At 45.4% G+C, this 22,421-nt stretch overlaps 1 protein-coding gene and 1 pseudogene across 2 annotated transcripts in view; both read left to right on the forward strand.

The window, feature by feature from the left end:
• Positions 1–11,727, forward strand: part of Nufip1 (nuclear FMR1 interacting protein 1) — a 30,734-nt gene extending 19,007 nt beyond the window's left edge. The window contains exons 8-10 of one of the 2 annotated variants that reach the window (NM_001007758.1): positions 4,037–4,153; positions 9,563–9,789; positions 11,433–11,721. In NM_001007758.1, the coding sequence (NP_001007759.1) occupies positions 4,037–4,153; positions 9,563–9,789; positions 11,433–11,549 (461 nt within the window). In that variant the 3' untranslated portion in view covers positions 11,550–11,721. Of the gene's footprint in view, positions 1–4,036; positions 4,154–9,562; positions 9,790–11,432 lie in introns of both variants that reach the window. The other variant, XM_039093556.2, reaches the window with a different exon arrangement.
• Positions 11,728–11,879: 152 nt separating this feature from the next.
• Hmga1-ps3 (high mobility group AT-hook 1, pseudogene 3) lies at positions 11,880–13,545 on the forward strand (annotated as a pseudogene).
• Positions 13,546–22,421: the final 8,876 nt, after the last annotated feature.

Consider the following 22,421-nt stretch of genomic DNA (forward strand, 5'->3'; position numbering starts at 1 on the left):
AGAAGGTGTGCCATTGCAGTAGACTGAGGTTTCAAACTCTTTCTCCTCCCGTCCCCATTCCCAGTTCTTTCTGCCTCTCAGGTGTGGTTTGGGATGTGCGCTCCCAGTGCCTCCTGCAGCCATGCCTTCATTCCACCGTCATGGGCTCTAACCAGCTGTGAGCCCGATTCAGTGCTTCCTTTCTTTTGGTCATGTTTTATTACAGTGACAGGAAGGAACTAATGGCCGTGCTCATCCTCAAACGTCTCTCTGAGAGTCTGAGCGTGTAAAGCAAGGTTCCCATGCGAGGTGCTATCTGCATGCATTTGTTTTTGCTATAACGCTTATTTTCCAACCTGTGGTGACCAACTCAGGGCCTCGAGTGTAGTGGGTGGTAATCTACTGAACTGCATCTCTAGGCTGCATTTCCTTTAGTCAACTGATGACTCCTGGGCCTAGAGGCAGTGTCAGGTAGGAGGGTGGGCATTGTCCATAGAAGGAAGCTGCCAGCTGAAATGATGACAACATATTCCAGGAAGAGTTTTCTATACAGTTCAGAAGGGATTTCTGGGAGGCTGAGAGGTGACTGCTATCTCATGCATAAGAGCGCTTGCTACTCTTGGAGAGGACCCATGTTTGTTTTCAAGTACCCACAAGATGGCTCACAACTTTGGGCACAGATCATACATGTGCATACATACATACACACAGACAGACAGATAGACAAAATACTCATTCATACCCATAAACTGGATTATCTTTAAAGGAAGAGGGGACTGTGATTAGGGGCCTAGCACTACAGTTGAAAAAAAAGTGGGGATTTTAAAGAACTGTTGGTGCTTTCAGGAAAGCTCTTCCTGAGCAGTTTCAGAATGGGGGCTGGTCACACTGACTTCCAGGGCAGGGAGGGTGCTGCAGCTGAGTTGCTCTTGTGCTCAGTGAGTCAGTAAACCATGCCTGTATGTGAACCTCTTGGAACATCTAACAGGACAGAACGCAGAGCCAAGTGTGGCAGTTTCCTAAGGAGTGTCAAGAAGGAGCATGGAAGTTTCATGTCCCTTCCTTCAACTATATGTTTAGTAATAACCTGATGTGTGAGAGAGAAACAGGCAGGCATTGGCTGACTGCTGGTCTAGTGGTAAATCAAATTTTCTTCTTTTTTTTTTTTTTTCTTTTTTTCCGGAGTTGGGGACCGAACCCAGGGCCTTGCGCTTCCTAGGCAAGCGCTCTACCAGTGAGCTAAATCCCCAACCCCTCAAATTTTCTTCTTTTGTTCAGTGAGAACATGGTACTTTTTTACTCTAAAAATTGTTGTTAATGTTTAACAGTATGATTCTTTGAGTCAGTATTTTGTGCTCTGAAATTTTATTTCATGGTCTTGTTTGGTAATCTATTTATACTGGTATTTTCATCTCAGAGACTATGTTTTATTTATTTATTTATTTATTTATTTATTTTTGAGTTTCTTTATCTGTTGGTGCAGCGCCTTTGACGGTCTTCAGATTGAGTGCTGAAGTATTTAGATGAGAACTGGTAGGTGGCCCCTGCGACTGTGCGTCCCTGCCATAGTTTTGAGAGTTGTTGTAGATTAGGAGGACGTGGTGTGTTTTGAGATAGAGTTCCTTGCTCTGTAATCCAGGGTCTTGAACTTCCCAGTTCTCCTGCCTCTGCCTTCTGAGTGCCTGAGTTACACACATGCATGACCATGCCTGGTATACTTCCGAGAATTATTTCTTGTGACATTCCCCTTAAACATGTAAGAGAGAGAATAGTTTTTGTGCACATCCACCCTTAACTTTTGGGGAGGTGGTCAGCTTTGTGACCCTCCTAGTATACTTAACACTCAGTTTGTAAATTTCAAATAGTTTTCTCCTGAAACTAGAGTCTTCTAGAGAAACAGCAGACCAGGGCAGAAAAGCACATGGTCAGCCTAGAGTAGCTTATGGTGTCATAAAGTTCTCTAGAGCATACAGAGGTCACAGGTGTGGTAGTGCATCCCTGTAATCCCAGCCCACAGGAGGCTGAGGGCCTGGGCTGTCCAGTGAGAGTTGTCTTTAGTTAAGTATAGGACAGAATGGAAAGACATACTCAGAAAGGTTCTAATAGGTTCTAATAAAGGATTTTCAGTGACTACAATAACAGAATAAATGATAGTATCATGACATCTCTCCCAAAAAAAAGTAAATAGCTATGAATCTATCTGTACTGACTTAATAAGTATTTGAATAAATACATATGAAGGAAAGAGACAGATTTTTTAAAAGAGAGAGAGAGAGAGAGAGTGAGTGTGTGTGTGTGTGTGTGTGTGTGTGTGTGTGTGTGTGTGTGTGTAGTGCCCACACCAGCCAGAAGAGGTCGTTGGGCCCCCTGAGGCTGGAATTATAGACAGCTGTGGACTACCTCATGTGGGTATTAGGACCCAAACCTGCTCTCTGCAGGAGAAGCAAGTGTCCTTAATCACTGAGCCGTGTTTCCAACCTAAGGGACAACTCTTCTTAAAGAATAATTGTAGTGCATACATGTAGAACACAATGAGAGAAATACAAAATAACCATTAGAACGCCTTAGTAATAATTGTTTAAAAATAATTATTGCCTCAGGGTACCTGTTCTTCAAATACTTATTAATTACTGTGTTTTTAACATGTCACATGTTCTTTGTTACTTTTTACTTGAGTAGATACTCAAATTTTAGTGTGGACTGGTAACTGATTCAAGGAATGGAATAATGAAGAAGGAAATATTTATAAAAATGGAGAAACTGGATCAATTACTGAGAAATCAAATAATAAGTCAGTGATGCCATGGATTTAAGGGCTTATCCTTTGTGATATTTGTCAAAAAAAACAAACAAAACTGCTGCGGGTATGTGTTTGTGGGCGTCTGTCCCTAGAATCCCAGCACTTAGGAAGCTGAGGCAGAGAATTGTCATAGCCATATGATATCTCGGTTGATAAGACCACGCTGTTAGAAAACACAACATTTGACTCCTCTGTGTTTGGTGTCTTTCTTTAGGCTCTGGAAGAGTTACTGTTGTCTGGTCTTGCTCATTCAAACAATGGAGGAACAGACTGCATGTTCACATTGTGGTAGACTGGCTTAGTTTGCTCCCCTTTCTCCTTCTTAATATACAAGACAAGTTGATCATCTGGCTTGAAATCTATGCGGGATCTTAGACTATCATTAGCACATCAGTTAGCATTTGGTAGTGGTGGTGGTGGTTCTGTCTTCATCCCTCATGTGTGCCTTACGTGAGGTGCAAGGCCAGTGTTGACAGGACGGCACCCCTGCAATTTCCAGTGACGTGTTTGGGTCTCCTAGACTGGCTTAGTGAGCACTAAGTGCTCAGCCCTGAAACACTCCCCACTGGGTGTGGACGGAATCGGTTCATTGGGTAGACAGTCACTCGTTGTCTTCAGTCCAGCTTTGGCTTTATGGCTTGTTTAGATCAGAGCTGATGTTTTAGAACTGCTAAAATGAATGTAACGGGTGGTATCCTGGGGGGTACAAAGAATCTTTCTGGGCTACCATTAAACCCCTAACCTTTGGCAAGCTCTTCAGTACTTGCCAAATTCTCATGCTGTCTTGTTGAATTAAGTTCTTAGAAGTTTTGAGCAGATTCATTGAATTGTAAAATGCTTCAAGTAAATTTGGTTTATTTAAATGTTATAAGTAGAATTTTTATATTATGCTTACTCCTCAGTCTAGTTTTGACTTACTAATCTCGGCACAGTACTGCTAATGGGTGTTCTGACTGTCCCTCTCCCTGAGGTTAATTGCAGAGATTGTGGAATTAAGTTAGGTTAGGAAGGGCCCAAATTCCATAGCATGCACAGCATGGTCAGTCAGCTAAGCTGTGTGCAGTTAAACTTCCCCGTCTCCCCTGGAGGGAGAACTTCTTAGCTTAGGATGCACACTTTCAGCCCTCGAAGGGTTAAGGGTCAGCAGAGATGGCTTGTCTTATCTCACTTGCAGGTGAGAAGTCTCCAGCTTTCTTTTGACAGTGGAGGCGCTCTGGGCTACCCTCTGAGTCACTGTTCTCTCCCCTTCTGTTGCAGAGTCTGATAAGGATGAGAAATCACAAAGGGCTATAGTGCCCAAGGAAGTGACACCAGCCTTGTGCTCACTGATGAGCAGCTACGGCAATGTCTCCGGGTCAGAGAGTGAACCAGAAGGTAAGGTGGAAGTGACTTTTAGGTCCCTTGTCATGTTTTTAGCAGCTTTGGTAAATGAATAGCATTCCCAAAGAAGATTAGAAGGTTTGGGTCGTCCACAGCTATATATAATGAGCTTGTGGCCAGCCTGGGCTACATAAAACCTGGTCTCTGCAAATAATGAAATGAAATTTAAGTCTGTGTGGGTCAGTGCTGTTTATAGCATACATTTATTAACTTATCTCACTTGAAATGCACAGTGGCCCTGATCTTTGTGTGTGTGTGTGTGTGTGTGTGTGTGTGTGTGTGTGTGTGTGTGTGTGTTTGGGTGCGTGAGCAAGCAGGCGGGAATATGCATGTGGACAAGTGTGTGGAGGCCAAAGGTCCATGCTCAGTGTCTTTCTAAATTCCTCTGCACCTTTCTTTTTAGATAGGGTTTCTTACTGAACTCAGAGCTTATCAAGTCAGCCAGGCTGTCTGGGCAGGTAGCTTTAGGAAACCTGCATGTCTCTGCTCAGAAGCACACGCTACCACACCCACCTTTTCCCACCCAGGTTCCTCAGGCTTGTGTGACAGATTCCTCACCTGCTTGTTGTAAAGGATTGAAGAAATGGAATCATTTCATGAGCCTGTGAAGTTAGTGATGCCACTTACTCTAGCTGTGATAGGCTATTGATCAGATACAGTATCGTTTTAACCCAGGATTTGCATTGATAATGTACTGTGCTTAGTGAATAAACCAGTGTTCTGTAATTGGCAAAACCTGGACCTGCGAGGTAATTGTCTTTAGGCCTTTCCTACTGTGAGAAGGTGCATGTGTTCGTACGGAGAAGCTTCGTGATCAAAGTAGGAGCCAGGAGAAGAGAAGAGTAAGTCATGTAGAATGAAGAGGACAGAACTGGACAAAGTTAGCAGTTCTTTGAGATAACCAGTGTTTGTGTACTTGAAGGATGTAAACTGTGGAAGAGTGGAGCTCTGATTAGAAACTTGGAGTTTGTATATCTCTCTGTAAAATAAATGGGAGCCTTTTGATACAAATGGGTATGGGCTCTTCTGGTAGTAGTTAAAGCTACTTGAATTTTGAAATGTAAGCTATTTTGGCTTTATCAGAGTATTCCTTAACAGGTAGTTGCCTTTTTTTTTTTTTTAAATTTTTAAGATTTTATTCATTTATTATATATAAGTACACTGTAGCTGACTTCAGACACACCAGAAGAGGGGATCGGGTCTCTTTACAGATGGTTGTGAGCCACCATGTGGTTGCTGGGAATTGAACTCAGGACCTCTGGAAGAGTAGTCGGGTGCTCTTAACCGCTGAGCCATCTCTCCAGCCCGGTAGTTGCCTTTTTAAATTTTAAGAAAAACAGTATTTATTTCTTACTCTTGTTTCTAGTATACTGATAGGAAAATGAAGTTATTCTTTAAACACATATTGCGTTTCCTCCCTATCAGCTGTATTTATAACTCGATAAGGAAGGAGACTTAACGGATTACTGAGTCCCATAAAAGCAAGGTGAACTAATGTTTCCTTCTCTCCCTCTGACGATGAAACATTTAATACTCAGCATGCTCAGGTCTTCCCTTTATGGCTACCACTGTTTTTAAACTGGAAGGAAGAAAGAAAGTAGGAGGCTTTGGAAATGTCACACCTGCTTTATGTGTCACCAGGGTTAGAGGGGATAAGTTTGTTAACGTTTGTGTGTAGTAGAACTTATGTAAAAATCTAGATTTGGAGACTTCCAACTGTGTCACACCTCCTGTGTCCCCTGTCGGTGTGTTACTCGCTGCCTTTCTGAACAGGAGAGAGGCATAGCATCTTTTATATGTAGCAAATTTTTATGTGGATTTATTTTTACTAGCGGTTGCTGCTTTAAGGAGAAAGCCTTTGTTTAGTACTTTATGTAGTTTGAGTTCACTTCATCAAGCTGTTCAGTCACTACCCACTGTCTAGTGTTAATTGTCTTCTAGGATGGGTTAGAGGAGGGTCCTCAAGCAGACAGGGTATGCTTGATCGGGGGCTGCCTGAAGTATGACTAAGGAGTGCTTCAGGTGCTTTGCTCTGCTGCTTTTCCTGGGTTTATACAGATCCCTGCAGCTGTTTGTCGGTTTGTTTCCCTTCAAACTGGCTCAACTGTGATTAGAGCCCCAAGCTGAGAACTGGTGTAAAATTCACAAACCAACAAGTGATCTTAAGAGGAATAGCATAGCTGTAGTTAAAACTGATTTGGGGTTGGGGATTTAGCTCAGTGGTAGAGCGCTTGCCTAGCAAGTGCAAGGCCCTGGGTTCGGTCCCCAGCTCCGAAAAAAAAGAAAGAAAAAAAAACTGATTTGATTTGGCAAACATTGCATTAATATATGACAGTTAGCTGAAAGATATTAGAAGCCTCAAGAAAGAAAAATCTAAGTGACTCCATTTTCCCATTTCTTAGCAGAAGGCTGACTGTGTAAGCTGAGTCACCTGACCTTTGTGCTCTTTGGCTGGAGTGATCAATACTTGAAGGTTAAGTTAATAACAGTGATACGGTGCCCACTGTGCTGAGCTTTGCAGAGTGCTTCTAGAATTCTTGGCTGTTCTGTTTTATGGTTGCAGGCCTCTTTCCTCTTTTCTTCATCACTGAAGAAGTGCCCGTCATGTGGTCATGGCAAATGCTCATACAGTACTCATTCCATGTCAGGCTGTTCTAGTGCTGTACTCAGTTATAAGTACCTCGTAAGCTCAGTACCACCTGTGTTTTCATTGTATAAATGAGGATGTGTAAGCAGAGAGAAACTGCTTGCCAGAAGTCTCTTTTTTTTTTTTTTTTTTTTTTTTTTTTTTTCTTTTTTTTTTTTCTTTTTTTTCCGGAGCTGGGGACGGAACCCAGGGCCTTGTGCTTGCTAGGCAAGCGCTCTACCGCCGAGCTAAATCCCCAACCCTTGCCAGAAGTCTCTTGTGATGTTGATTTGAGCTCAGCAGTCTGACACTCAAGGCTGTGTTGAAATCTATGCCCCGTAGTTCCTTTGTGATAGAATTTCCACATTGGGTCCTGTATAAACTTGACTGTGAGAGGGTCACCATCACTGACTCATGGTAAATAGAAGTGATGTTTGAGAGGAGGGTGGGGATCTCTCTTAGAGTTTGTGAAGTTGGCTTTCAGGTGTCAGGTGAGCCTGTATTTTGGGACAGAGTCTACGTGGTTTTGGTGTACATGCTGTAGTGCGGTGATCGGTTTGACTTGCTGCCGGTTTTGTCTGAGGATTGCATCTGTGCTCACCCTCACTGGCCCATGGCCTTCCTCATTGTAGATTTTGGGCTTTGCTTCTTTTTTAAGGATTTGTGTGGAATGTGTGGAATTTCTTCTTTTTTGACTTTTTTTTTTTTTTTAAGAATTCAACAGTGAAGCTATCTGAATATAACATTTTTCTTTTGGGAAGGTTTTTAATTATAAATTAAATTTCTCTCATAGATACAGTATTAATTAGGTTTCCTGTTCCTTCTGAGTTGAATTTACTGGTATACTGTTGGCGCCAGCACCGACACAGTACCGAGAATCGGGCGAAAGCCTACGGGATGAAAGAAACACACATACACACACACAGGTTATCGTGTCAAGCCAGGAGAGGAAGAGAGAGAGAGAGAGAGAGAGAGAGACAGACAGACAGACAGACAGACAGACAGACAGACAGACAGAGAGACAGAGGAAGAGTGGAAGAGTGGAAGAGCGGAAGGAAGAGAGTCTCCTGTAGCTTTATTCACCACTTATATACCCAAGCCTCCAGGTAGAAAATAACTGGGAAGCACAGTGGGAAACCCTGGCTCGTGACTACCTGGCTCTTGACTTCGGTAACAAAAGACTACAAGACCTGAATTAATTAGGGAGAAATCCGAGAAGACCAGCCTAAATCTCAAGGATAAAGGCTGAGGAAGCAAAAGGCAGAAGTAAATTGACCACCACCCTGGTGTGGTCCAGGTGTGTCAGTTTCACCTGCCTCAGCCGGGCTCAGCAGAGGTCATGCAGTGGAGACACCCAGTGCATTGGTCTTTTCTTCCTGTGCCGTAAATACATGGGAGAGGCCTCTGTCCAACAATCCCATGACTTCTTAACTGTGGCCATGCAGTTACAAAGCGGCCAGGCCCAAATCCAATATGGCTCACTACAGTATACCATCAGTCACTCGTAGTAATAGGATAGTAGTCATGTAGTGAGTGACTCTCCCCACGCCCCACTTCTCTTACTCTTGCTCAGAACTTACTCTATCTTTCCAAGGAACTAGCTCCCGCTTCATGGATTTCTCTTTATTGTTTCTCTTTATTCTTCTTCTTCCTTATTCAGTGGTATTCACTCAGTCCATGCACTTTCACTCTCTTACCTCCTCCCCTTTGTGCATCACTGTCAAATGCATCAAAGCTGTCAATTTGCCCTCGTGTGTTGCCTTAGCTGAATTCTACAAACTTGATGTTTTCATGCTAAATGATTTCCTGATTTATCTGGTAATCTTAGGAAAATTAGATTATTCTGAAGACAACTGATTTGAGGCAGCACCTCGCCTTGCAGGTCAGGCTGGAACTAGCAGCTTCCCACCTGTCTTATCCAGTACTGGGTGGTCTCCAGATGTGGGCGCTGGGCCTGCTTTGCTTTGTCAGTTTAGCCCTTTAGCGTTTTAAGCTGTCTGTCAGCATTCTTTCGAAGGACGGTGCACTGCATCTCCACCCGTCCTCTGCCTCCCGCACACAGTCCAGCGGCGTGCTTCCCTGTGGTTAGGGAAAGCGTCAGTTCCCCCTGTAAGGCAAAGGCGCCTGCATTTCCTAGAGTTACTTTGTCTTTGCTGAAGCTTGAGATGAATGCCAGGGTGCCTACATTTTCTCCCTGTCTTGTTAAAGATTTCATCTGCCCCGCCTCACTGCTGTTGTTAAATGGTCGTTATCTTTCATGTTTTTCTAAAACCATCTTTCCATTTATCCGAATATTTCTTGTCCGTAGTATTCATTACTCTTGAGTGGCTCCTGTCCCATGTGAGCGCTTTCTGTACTCTGAGGCAGTCTCCTTCCTTCATCTTGGCAGTGTAAGCAGCTATGCTTTTTTGTTCTGTTTCTTGTTTGTTTGTTTGGGGGTGAGGTTCACTATAAAATAAGTTACTGGCAAGGACTATTGCCAGGGGATGGCAGACAGCTTAAACTGCTTTTTAAAAAAATAGATTAGTCCGGGCAGTGGTGGCACGCAGTTATATCCCAGTACTCAGGAGGAGGGGCCGGCAGAACTCTGAGTAGAGGCCAACCTGGTCTACAACGCAAGTTCACAACAGCCAAGCGACGCAAAGAGACTCTGTCTTGAAAAACAAAGAGAAAAAGCTGCTGGGTAACCAGTGTGGCCGAGAGAGTTAGTGTGCCTTTTGGTTGTTTTTAAATTGTTTTCCTGCTTATCTATTTGTGTTTGTTTTTTTTAACGTTAGAAGCTCCCATCAAGACGGAAGCAGAAGTTCTGGCAGAAAACCGTGTTCTTCCTAGCAGTCCTCCCAAGAGTCCAAGACACAATGTTCGAACAACCGCTAGAACTGTCTTACGAGCCAAGTGGAAGGCCCAGAGGAGTGGGCTCCGAAAGATAACCCTTAAGCAGAAAAAGAGCCCCTGCCACCCATTATTTGAACCAAGAACACGTCACCCACATCTCCTGGAGATGGTAAATGGTTTTTCTTCATCCTGTGTTGGAAGGGTGGGGTCACTGGGTGCACTGTGAATGTGTGTTTCAGGCTACATGTGTTCTCTGGAGACTCGCCTGTGTGCGTGTCTTACTGTTAGAGCTGCGCTTGGCAAATGTCTGGAGCTGAGCACACGCAGCTCAGCTAGTTCTCATCACTGCTAACACCAGTGTATTTAAGTATGGATTTAACTGGTGATTAAGAAGTGTGTGATGAGATTAAAATTTTCATTGGAAGCACAGCTAAATACAGTGGCAAGCTGAAGCAAAGGAAATAATTTTCTGTTTTAGAATACAAATGTCTGTTGAGAACTGCAGAGAAATGACTCAGCTGTTTAGGGCACTGGCTGCTCCTTCAAAGGACCCAGGTTCAGTTCCCAGCACCACATGCTTGTTCTCAACTGTGTGTGACTTCCATTCTAGGGAGCCTGATGCCCTCTTCTGGTTTCACAGGCCTCAGGTGTACATACACACATGCAGACAAAGCACCCGTACAGATATGATAAAATAAATGAATGAATTGGCTTTTTAAAGATGCCTTTAGAAAAGCCCAAACACAAGTCCTGAAGTGTCCTACTTCCTACTCACTTCCTACTGCACAGCCTTTGTCCTGGCTCTACCTTTATTCGTATCTGTCTCAGGCTCTGATGGTTTCCTCAGCATCGAGGACTTAAGCATCCCGAAACGTTTGAGGCTCTAAGGGAGGGAGCAGTTTATCTTGCTTCTGAGATGGGAATGACACTGTTCAGAGGGAAGAATCTTTTATGTCTAAGGAAAGCAGTTGTAGTGGAGCCGGGAAGCCCCTTACCTTACCTCATCTTGTGAGTGCTTTTGCTGTAGCTGGAGTGTCCTGCCTGTCCTGTCAGGGTCACCTGCACACAATTGCTTCTTATTAAATAGGACCTGGGATATACTCTGGTGTGATGGCTACTAGATACAGCCAATTGTATTTTTCAGATGTTTATCTGATGCTGGGTTAAAGGTCACTGAGTGATGCTTCTAATCCGTATTTTAGAGACCAGAAAAACATCCAAACGAAGTAAAATCCTTTTGGCAATTAACACTATTCCCTGGTTGTATACTTTTGTGGCTACCAGGGAAATCTTAGCTTTCTTTCAGTTGTGATTTAAACAATGGGAGATATGAAAGTAGGTGTTTCAGCTCTTACTGCATTTAGCACACATCGCTTTATCATTTATAGACTTGGATTTGGGGATCCCCTTTATTATTTCATACTGACTTTAAAAGACTGTTTTGTCAAGCTGTGGGGGAAATCCTGTGCTGAAGTATGAAGTAGTGTTGTCCCAAGGAGCTGAGTGTCAGGGAGTGCCTGCACCATTGGCATGCTGTGACTTTGAGAGGAAAGAGCGTGACTTCTAAACTGGCTTTCCTGCTCTTTGCTGCATACCCCTAAAGAGGAGCCAAGTGTGAGCATTTGTGCTGCTTAGAGAGCTGGGTGCCGACCGTAAGTCAAATGGAAAGGGGATGCGCTTTGTACTGTCTTTTGATAAAATGTCTGCTTTACTGTACTGTGCTCTCTCTTGGAGGAGGGGATACTTAGCATTTTAAGTTGTGTTTCTTGGACTTTCTTTTAAACTAGCTAATCTTTTTAATTTATGTTTTAGCTTCTAGCTCCAGATATTCGACATGAGAGAAATGTGATTCTGCAGTGTGTTCGATATATCATCAAAAAAGACTTTTTTGGACTTACTGCTGGTTCTGTGAAAACTGAAGATGTGTAGATGTCTCGTGTCTCCACACATTTATGTAAAGTATGTGAGAGAGCTTGGAGAGAAAGCCAGCAACGTCTGAAGACAGACAGGGTCAGTTACTTAACTGTGAACCTCCTGCATGTTATGTCGGATTTTACGTCTGTCCTTTGGCTTTATGAAAATAAATGCATAGCTGGTCTTTTCTAAAGAGTGTGTCTGTATTATTGTGGGTTGGGAGGTAATTGAGTAAAGACTTCTTTGGTTTTTTTTAATATATGAGTGCTCTGTCTGCATGTACACTTGTGTGCCAGAAGATGATATCAGATCTTATTATAGATGGTTGTGAGCCACCATGTGGGTGCTGGGATTTGAACTCCAGACCTGGAAGAGCAGCCAGTGCTCTTAACCGCTGAGCCATCTCCCCACGCCCTACTGACCAGGCTTCTTTAAGCTTTCCACTAGTGACCTCTTTTTGCCCAAGGAATCTTTATGTGACCCCAGACTTAGATAAGTATATAAAACAGGTATATAAGTCAAATATTGCTGATAGAAAGCCATAAAGGAAATTACTTTAAAATAATTCTCTGGTGTGCATATAATTTCATCATTTTTTTTTTTCCGGAGCTGGGGACTGAACCCAGGGCCTTGCGCTTGCTAGGCAAGTGCTCTACCATTGAGCTAAATCCCCAACCCCATGTCTTTATTTTATATAAAAATTACATCTTGGCTGAGTATTTGATGCAGCAGGATGTAGACCATCTTCAGCACTTTACAGAGTTGACCGATATCTTAATTTTGTAATTGTTAATGTTGAAACACTGCTTTTGTATAAGTATGTATTGCAAAGTGGCAGAATAATATAGAATGCCATTTCAGAAATTAATGGAAATTCTGTCCTAATCTCAAGCCAAAATCTGTGTAAGGGTTTTTTATGAAGCTCAAGTCAGCAGTGCAACCTAATCAGACACTGACTTGATAGGAAGGTGTGAGGCATAACAAAAGGAAAAGATTACAAGTCTGTCTTCCGTAGCTAAACCGAGAGAGCCAAAGACTGGGTATCATAAGAAAGGCTGCAGCTCACAAACCCACAGCAGTCTGGAGTCTGAGCTGAGGTTGGACGTGCTACTTGTGGGATGGTGGGCACAGTGCAGCGTGCGAGCTCAGAATTAAAGCCACAGTGAAGTCACGGGACACAGCCCCAGCGTGTGCAGCAGAAACACTTTGGACTCATTGCATATTGGATTTTGGATTTTTGTGGTCATTGTGCACTTGTGCCTCTTCTGTGCCACATGGTTGCACACACCCACAGTTGAAGGAGCTGGGTATGTGGCACTTGCTGGGAGAACCTTTCTTTTTCTTTTTTTCCTTTTTCCCCAATATTGCTGTCGTGTACGGAAGGAAGACTGTGGTTGAGTTAATTAAGAATTGAAGATACACCTTTTTAAGCTCCCCTGAGCTGGGGCTGCACTCCTCTAGTGGGACTCTGAGTCGGGCTATTTCTGGTGTTGACGCGGCTCCAAGAAGGCCCAGACTCACTCTGCTGCCCCATACATAGAGAAGGAGAATGAGCGAGTCAAGCTCAAAGTCCAGCCAACCCTTGGCCTCCAAGCAGGAAAGGATGGGACTGAGAAGCGAGGCCGGGCCAGGATGCACAAGCAGCCTCGGAAGGAGCCCAGTGAAGTGCCAACTCGGAAGAGATCTCGGCCCACCAAAGGGAAGCAAGAACAAGGGCGCAGTCAAAACGAGGCAGGGAGGAAACCAAGGGGCAAACCCAAGAAACTGGAGAAGAAGGAAGAGGAGGGCATCTCCCAGGAGTCCTCTGAGGAGGAGCAGTGACCACTTGCAGTGCTCCTTGACCTGTTCCTTGGCCTCTGAGCAGCGGCTTTCCCCTGGGACTGGAAACTCTGCTCCCAGGCCTCTCCCCGCCCCCACTGCACACCACCGCACCAGGCATCAGCTGCAGGCTCTGCGGCACCCACCCACCCACAGGAACAGCATTTGGCTCAGTCCCTGTGCCCTCCTCCCCAACACACCTGCCCTCTCCTGACAAGGTTAACTTCCCAATTAGCCGCAACCTGGCCTATGCATCCCGGCCTGCTGCCTACCTTCCTCAGCCCTTGTCATTCTCCGGGCGGGCGCTTTGTTTCTGCTCTGCTGTTCCTGGCTTCCCTGTAGGGTCCTGGGAGCATTCCCATTAGGGGCCCCAGCCCCATCTCATTCTGACAAGCCCCAATGTCTGAGCTGGCAGCAGCAGTGTGGTCAATGCAGGGGATCTTAGATCCCAGCATGTCCTCCACCAAAGTCACTCTTGCCCCATCCTACTGAGATCCTGCAGAAGTGGGATGATGTTGGCTCCACTCACTTTGCTGCTCTCACCTGGGATGAGGCAGATGGGCGTTACCACCCATCTCCAGAATGGAGATCTCCTATCTCGCTTCCACCTTCCACCTAAGGCAGACGGGGCACCAACACGCCGCCAGCACTACACTCTAGGCTGTTCCTTCCTCTAGCAGGGCATCCCCCTCCCTGACCCCCTCTCCTTTTGCTCCTCCCTGCCTCCCCCCAAGGTTCTGGTTCCTCTTTTCCTCTGTTCACAAACTACCTCTGGACAGTTGTGTTGTTTTTTGTTCAGTGTTCATTCTTAGACACCCACCATTGCTGCCCCTACCAGCGCCAGATATTCATCCCGATTTTGCCCCTCTTTCCGCCCACACACACACATACAATACACTCTAGGGGAAGGGGGCGCTGGGGCACAGCAGGCTGGTTCTCCACTGCCCCTCACTAGGGAAGACGGAGCCCCGCCCTGTGGATGCTGCAGCAGTGTGAGGAGGGGGCTCACTGATGGGAAAAGGGTATAGGACCACCTCCCCTTGTTCTGTGGAGGAGGGGTGGCCAGTATTTGTCCCAGCCTGAGCTACCCCCTTACCCCCATTACCTATTTGCAGTTACTTGAATAAAAAATTTCCTTTTCAAAAAAAAAAAAAAAAAAGATGATGCAGAATAGTAACAGGAAAAACTTTAAAATGCTTAATTTAGCCACTTACCTGGTAAGTGGGAGATATATTTTGGTTTTTTTGTTTGTTTGTTTTTGTTTTTTTCTTTTCTTTTCTTTTTCGGAGCTGGGGACCGAACCCAGGGCCTTGCGCTTGCTAGGCAAGCGCTCTACCACTGAGCTAAATCCCCATAATTAAACATATATTTTGTTTTAATGCAAAAGAGAGTTGTAGTTTAACAGTTACTAAGGGTAGTATTTTAAAGAGGCCCAGTGGGTAGAGCACTTGACACACAAGCCTGACATCCTGAGTTCTGTCTCAAAAACCCTCCATAAAAATGGAGGAAGCGCGCGTGTGTGTGTGTATGTGTTATATGAACGAGTGTATGTCTGTGTGTGACTATAAGCACTTGGAGGCTGGAGTGAGGGGTCAGCTGTCCTACTCCCCCAACTTACTCCCTTGAGGTAGGGTCTCATGCTGAGCCTGAAGCCAACCTGGTGGTCAGTAATCCCGGATCCTCCTGTCTGTTCCCCTGCTGCACTGGTTTACAGGCACGAGTGTGTCCACACCCAGCTTGTTATGTACATCGTGGGGATTAGAACTTGTGTCTTAATGCTTGTATAGAAAGCACCCTGAACTACAGATCTATTTCCCCAACCAGTTACCTCTATTTTTAACAATAATTATTTATTTAAAAGTATGCATGTGGGGTTGGGGATTTAGCTCAGTGGTAGAGAGCTTGCCTAGCAAGCGCAAGGCCCCAGGTTCGGTCCCCAGCTCCAAAAAAAAAAAAAAAGAAAAAGAAAAAAAAAAAAGAAAAATATGCTTGTTTTCATTTAATGTAATAAAATATTTATTATTTTTTAATTTAAGTTTATGTATGTATATATGTATGTGTTTATTAAGTGTATGGCACTGTGTGGAGGGCAGAAGAAGCTGTCAGGTCCCTGGAGTCGGAGTTTCAGGTGATTATGAGCTGCCTAACTTGGTTGGGAGTGGAACTTGGATCCTTTGGAAATGCTCTCAATTGCTGAGTCATTACTTCTGCCTTCAAACAGCCTAGGGAATTCCATCTGCTAGCATTAACTGAAATTCTTGAAATGTTCAAATTATCTCTTATCACATGGTTTTGTATTTTCTATGCATCATGCTTTCCTATTTGTTTTCTCCTTTGTTCTTTTGCTGGCACTAAGATGTACTTCAGCCCCTAGGGCTTGCTCTCAGGCACTCATATTTTCAGTCCGCACATTCTGCCAGTGTGTGGGCAGACTTAACAGCTAGATTAGATACGTGTAGACGTTTTCACATGGCCATCAGCCACAGAGAACCTCTGCAGGTCAGTGATGGACGTAAGTGACTTTGACTCCATGTGTCCGTCCGTGTGTGCCCTTGTGTGAGCCTGTACCTAGGGTTCTGAGTGCTGCCTCATTTAAGATATCCAAAGGGTGACTGCTTCTTGGCCAGTTTATTCAGTATGCTCTGTCCATGTGGGAGCCCACAGCCTTGACCTTGGCACTTGGTGGTCACAGGAGAACTTGCAGCTGGCTGAGGACTTAAGGCTTCTAGTGCTCTGGAAGCCTTTGTCCTCAAAGTGACAGTTTATGTAGATCTGCAACTCTGTCTCCAGAAGCCCTGGCTCCTGCTCTGTATCCTGGGAGTGTTTGCTGCAGGCCTGGTGCCAGGCTGAGGAGGCTTTTACCCCTCCACAGTAGCTGGAAAGAGCTTGTTTGGATTCCAGGATCCTCTTAGATTGGTTGAGTACTCCTTTTTTAAATGTGTTTATTTATTTGGTTGGTTGGTTGGTTTTTTTGAGACAGGGTTTTTCTGTGAGTATCCTTGACTGTCTTAGACTCATTTTGTAGACCAGGCTATAAGCTTGAACTCACAAGTAATCCACCCGCCTCTGCTTCCCGAGTTCTGGGACTAAAGGCATGTGCTACCAGTCTCTCGTGGTCCTGGCTGGCATCAAACTCAGTGTGTGGCTGAGGCCGGTTCTCAGTTCCTGCATCCAGCTTCCCAGTGTTGGGATGACAGTTCGCACTTACTCTGCTCAGTCCTCTAAGTATCATTCCTTAAGTGTTAGCTGAGTTGCTACGTACATTCATCCACCCACCTCAGCTTTTCTTTTCCCTCTCTTGACCTCTTCTGATAGACTCTGAGACTTCTAGCTTCAGGTTAATCTGTTACTCTATGTAGCCCTGGCTGTCCTAGAACTCCCTATGTAGACCAGGCTGGCCTTGAAACTCAGATCTATCTGCCTGCCCTGCCTCCCAAGTTATGGGACTAAGAGTTTATCACCGGGCTCTGCAGTGTCTTACCTTTTGTGTGTTATAATTTGTATAAATATTTATTAGCTGAGTTTTAATGTTTCCTCTTGGCCTTTTTCCTTTCGTTTTTTTTGTTTTCTCCTCTTCCCCTCCTTACTTCCCCTCTTCCTGTCCCTCCTCCTCCTCCTCTTTGCCTTGTTGTTTCTCCTTACAACTCAGCACTAGTTTTCTAGTTTGTCACAACCTATCTTCACATAATCAAGTTTGAGTCCTAATTCTTTGAATTTTTGTTTTAGGCTAAAAATACTTTTCCTTCAGAATTTTGACGGTAGTTTTCTGCCTTCTAGTTGCTTATTGTATCCAGCATTGTTTGTCAGACATCAATCTCCTTATTTATTGTTTGATAAATAGCCTGTTTTTCCTGTCGTGAAGACTTCTAGGGTTTGTGGGTGTGCGCATGTGATTGGACTCCTAACATTTCACCAACATGCGTTTTTTATATGGGGTATTTGTGGTTTATACTAATACCTCAGATCTTTCTTCTGGAAAATTGTACTTTTCATGAAAGGAGGGACGGCCTTTGCATCCTAAGGACCAGGCATAAAACCACCTCCTGCTCCCACTGCTTGGTTTTGAACTTAGGGCCTTCTCTGCTTTCGGTCCTCCTACTGACTGATCCTAGCATAGCCGGAAACTTTTGACTGTTGGTCTCCCCAGCAAGTCCGGGGTGGTACCTTTTCTCATTTCTTGTCAGTCAGCTTAGCCTTACAGTGGTTCGTAACTATCTTACAGGGGAACCCCTGGAGAGCAAGCTCTATGCTAGATTTCAAGGCCACACTCTCAGAGCTAGGAAGTGTAAATCCCACCCCACTCCAGAGGGGGCTGACAAGATGGCTCAGTGGTTAAGAGCACAAGCTGCTCTTTCAGAGGTCCTGAGCTCAATTCCCAGCAGTCACATGATGGCTCATCACCATCTGTAACGGGATCTGAGTCCCCCTGGTAATGTGTATGAAGGCAGAGTGCTCATATACATAAAATACATGAATAAATTTTTTAAAGTCTGTTTCAGAGAATTAGGGGGTGGTCTGTGATGTTGATGCTGTGTGTGTGTGTGTGGGGTAACTCCGAGAAGTGAAAGGTTCTCAACATCTCAGGCATGTAAATGGAGTACAGACACACATGCAGCCAAAACACTGTATAGACATAAGAAATTAAGTTAAGAGAGAGAAACCCGAGGGATATGGCTGTGACACCGTGCTTCCCATCTGAATATTTTCCTGCATACATGTATGGCTGGTGTATGTGTGCATGCTTGTGGAGGCCTGAGATTGGGGCCAGGTGAGTTTCCCAGTCACTCCTCTTTATTTACTGAGGTAGACTCTCGCTGAGCCTGTTGCTAGCACACTCAGCTGCTCTAGCTAGCCGGCTTGCTAGGGTCCTCCCAAGAGATGGAATACAGGAGCCAAGTCCAGATTTTTATCGGGTCTGGGGACTGAACAATGGTTATTACACTTGGGCTGCAAGTACCCTGTCTACTGGAATTGCTCCAGTGCCCAAAGTACACAGGAAGAAACCACGTGGGCAGAAAGTGAGATGCCAGACAGGCAAGTGGATGGTGGCTCCTGCTGAACCGGGGACTGATACTGTGATGCTGTTGGAAGACAGATGGCCGCCAAATTCCACAAAGTCCCCTCTCTAGGGCCATCCTGAAACTGCCGGGTTACTCAGACCCAGATATTACATCCCTCACCTAGACAGTTAAAGACATTGTGTCCAGATGTACCACTTATGTACACGTGAGCCCCAAAGGAGGGAGAAAAGCCCAGGAAGGAACCCACGCCCAGGGAAGCACCTCTGAATAACACCGGGAAGTGTTCTTGGTTTTGGCACACTGGGTTCAGGCAGGGCAGTGAAGATCTGGAGAAACTCCACTGCTGATAGGGCTGCCTTCTGGGGGCCAAGGCTGCTGCCCTGCTCTCCTTCAGCCTCTGGGGCTCCCTTTTGTAGTAGGCAGTGGCTGCCACATCTTTCCAGATGCCTCTGGCTTCTGTCTTATCCATCTCCTGAGCACCACGATTGCTCAGCCCAATCCTTTGAAAAGCTCTCAGGGAGAACTTTCCCTCGGGATGGAGACCCTCCAACTTTAAAGACCAGACCGAGACACCACAGGATGTAATCAGCAAGAGGATTTGGTTTATTGTCGGGATACACAGGCACAGGCACCTGCGGGCGCTTCAGTCACTCGGGGGACTGGCGCGCCCCACGGAACCAAGGATGGGCTTTTTATAGGATTTTGGGGAGCAGAAGCAAGCATACAGAAGCAGATGCATGGTTACAGGGATATAATTGGTGGATTCTAATATGGCAAGGGTTTAGCCCGGGGGCAAGTTTCCTAGCTACCTTCCTGAAACATAAGGACTGACTCGGCCCCCCAAGGGTTCAGCCCGGGGGCAAGTTTCTTAGCTACCTTTCTGGAACATAAGGACTGACTCGGCCCCCCAAGGGTTCAGCCCGGGGGCAAGTTTCTTAGCTACCTTTCTGGAACATAAGGACTGACTCGGCCCCCCAAGGGTTCAGCCCGGGGGCAAGTTTCTTAGCTACCTTTCTGGAACATAAGGACTGACTCGGCCCCCCAAGGGTTCAGCCCGGGGGCAAGTTTCTTAGCTACCTTTCTGGAACATAAGGACTGACTCGGCCCCCCAAGGGTTCAGCCCGGGGGCAAGTTTCCTAGCTACCTTCTTGGAACATAACGGCTGACTCGGCCCCCCCACCAGGGTGTGGGACCTCTCCCGGGGCTTTTCTCATTGTCAGGTGCTCAACCGAAGTCATCCTGTTGCCAGGCCTTCAACCAAACACATCCTGCTTGGCAGCCGCTGTGTACTCAGTGTTCTAACCTTTCCCTGAACCAGTCATCTTAAGTACAGCCTTGCAAAATGGCGTTACTGCTGCTAAGCTGGGGTCTTTTACCTTTTGGTCTGTTTTTCTTCTCCAGAGTCCTGGTTATTGCAAACCTTTTGAGCAATGACCAGTAACTGGGACCTACTCATACCCTCAAACCCTTCTAACTTCTTTATAGGGATAAAGCCCATGAATCATGGGTATAAGTATTTGTTAGTTTTCCCAAATAGCTAAGGCTCTGGATGGGTGGAAGCCTATTTCAGCTGCACCCCATATCAGGAAGGCTTTGTCTCATTAGAAACTGTGTTTGGGAGACAGACCTTCCTTTCTCTAATAGACGAGATAGATGTTCATTGGGTGATTACTAACCACTCCCTCCTCAAGCCCTTACAGGCTCTGCAGCAGACCCAGGGCTTGTTCATCAAATGGTATTCTTACTCACATCTGAGCCTGCTCACAAAGTCCAGCCTGGCGTCCTTGTGTGTGCAAAGAGGATACTGACCTGGAGCCAACATGGAAAGACCCATACCCCATTCTCCTTGCCACCCCTGCAGCAGGGAAGGTCTCTAGTGTTCTCCCCCACACCTAGCTAAAGGAGAAAACAGAGGACAATGATAGATGGGTTGTCACCAGGTCCTCTGACCTCCTAAAGACAAAACTAACACAGGCCCTATGACTATGATTGTCCTGTTTTGTTTTCTCTGTATCCTCATGGGAAAGGCTACTAACTCCCATAAGACAACCAATCAAGGGTAATTAGATAAACTTTAGCCATGGTCAGAAATAAGGCTAAGGATAAGAAAAGAGACACCAAGAATCTGATAACTGGTAATAGCCCCTGTCCCCACCTCTACCCTCCCTGGTTCACCATTCTACTTATAGCCATTGCTCTTTGGCTGCTGTAGCTCCCCCACTTGATAACTGAACTATAACAACTAGGATTTGGTTTTCATGCATAAGGCTCGGTGCTACATGACTCAGGCATGTTTTCTATATAATACCGGCCAGCAATAAAGATACTCTTCTGGCTTTGTTGTTTGTCTTTCCAGGTTGGCTTTTGTTTTGTTGGAGACAGAGTCTCAATGGCGTAGCTCTAGCTGACCTGGAACTTTCTGTATAGATCAGGCTGGCCTCAAACTGACAGATACCTACAGTGTCTGCCTCCCCAGTGCTGGGATCAAAGGTGTGCAGCACTATACCTGGCTGTCGGTGTCTGTGTGGTGGCTGTGAAGGACCCTAGTTCTTGCTGAAGTGTAAGAGCTATTAAGAGGCTTAGCCTGGTAGAAAGTAGGTAGGTTATGGAGTTCCTGTGAAGGACCCTAAGGGCTTTTGCCAGCTTTACACCCACCGCCTCAGGTCAAGATTAGGCTAAGAACCAGCTTCCCGCCTTCAGTCAAGGCTAGGCAAAATTCCATTCTCTGCCCACAGTTCTTAGAAGGAACAGGGACATTCTTGAAAACCCACAGAACGTACTGACTGATAGTCACCTGACCCTCTGCTCCCAGATAGAGTTCTAATGTAAGTCATATGCTTGCTAGCCAATAGATTCAAAGGTCAATATGCTTAGCCAATAAGTTCAAACTGTAACCTTGCTGATATAACCTGTACCCCTAAAAAGTATAAAAATTGCTTGCTATAGTCATTAGGGGTCACTTTCTAGTCACCCACCACAAGGGGCTGATTGAAGGCTGACCCCCATGCGCTGGAGAATAAACCTCTCGTGTTTGCATCGAACTCCGTTCTCATGTCTCACTTGGGGGAAGGGGCTCCCAGTAGTTAAGACTCACTTCAAGCCTTACAGTTTCTTGCTACATAAAGAATGTTAACCACTAGCCAAGGGCAGCAGCTCATTTGGTAGTGATGGCTGCATTAGTCAGGGTTCTCTAGAGTCACAGAACATATGGAATGTCTCTCTATATTAAGGGAATTTATTGTGATGACTTACAGTCTGTATTTCAACAAATCCAACACTGGGCAACTGTGAATGGGAAGTCCAAGAATCCAGTAGTTGCTCAGTCCCACAAGGATAGTTGTTTCAGCTGGGCTTCTGTAGAAGTGGGTTCCAACCGATGTGCTGGTAAGTAAGTGCAAGCAGGAGAAAAAGGATGAATCTTCCTTCTTCCATTGTCCTTGTGTAGGCCTCCAGCAGAAGGCATGGCTCAGATTAAAGGTGTGTGTCACCACGCCTGGATCTGGGACTTGCTCTGTCCCAGGCTGACCTTGAACTCCAAGAACTTGCCTTAGTCTCCAGGGATTCATAACCACTATGCCTCAAAATCTCCATGCCAAGATCCAGGTTAGAAACATGTGTTTTCCAGCCTCAATATCTGGATCATGGGTGTGCCCTCCAATTCTGGATTGTAGTTCATTCCAGATACAGTCAAGTTGACAACCAGGAATAGCCATTACGATGGCCTAGCATGCATGAAGCCCTGGGTTCAGTCCCGGGTAGATGGAGGCAGCAGAATCAAAAGTGCAATTTCAACAGCTGCCCAGAGAAGAACAAAGAGAGAACCATACCATCTGTAAGCAACCACATAGCAGGAAAGGAATGAGGAGGAGACAGAGACCCTCAGAGGAAGAGTCAAAAGGCACACTTAGACTCTGGCCAGCAGATGAGACAGAAAAGAAGAAAAAGGGAAACTTACAAATATTTACCTCAGGCTTCACAGAGAACTGCACCAGGGGTGAATTCTTCAGGAAGGAAAAATACGTTATCTCATTATTTACCATGGCTAAAG

This window comes from Rattus norvegicus, chromosome 15 (assembly GCF_036323735.1).
Source record: "Rattus norvegicus strain BN/NHsdMcwi chromosome 15, GRCr8, whole genome shotgun sequence".
Classification (NCBI taxonomy): domain Eukaryota; kingdom Metazoa; phylum Chordata; class Mammalia; order Rodentia; family Muridae; genus Rattus; species Rattus norvegicus.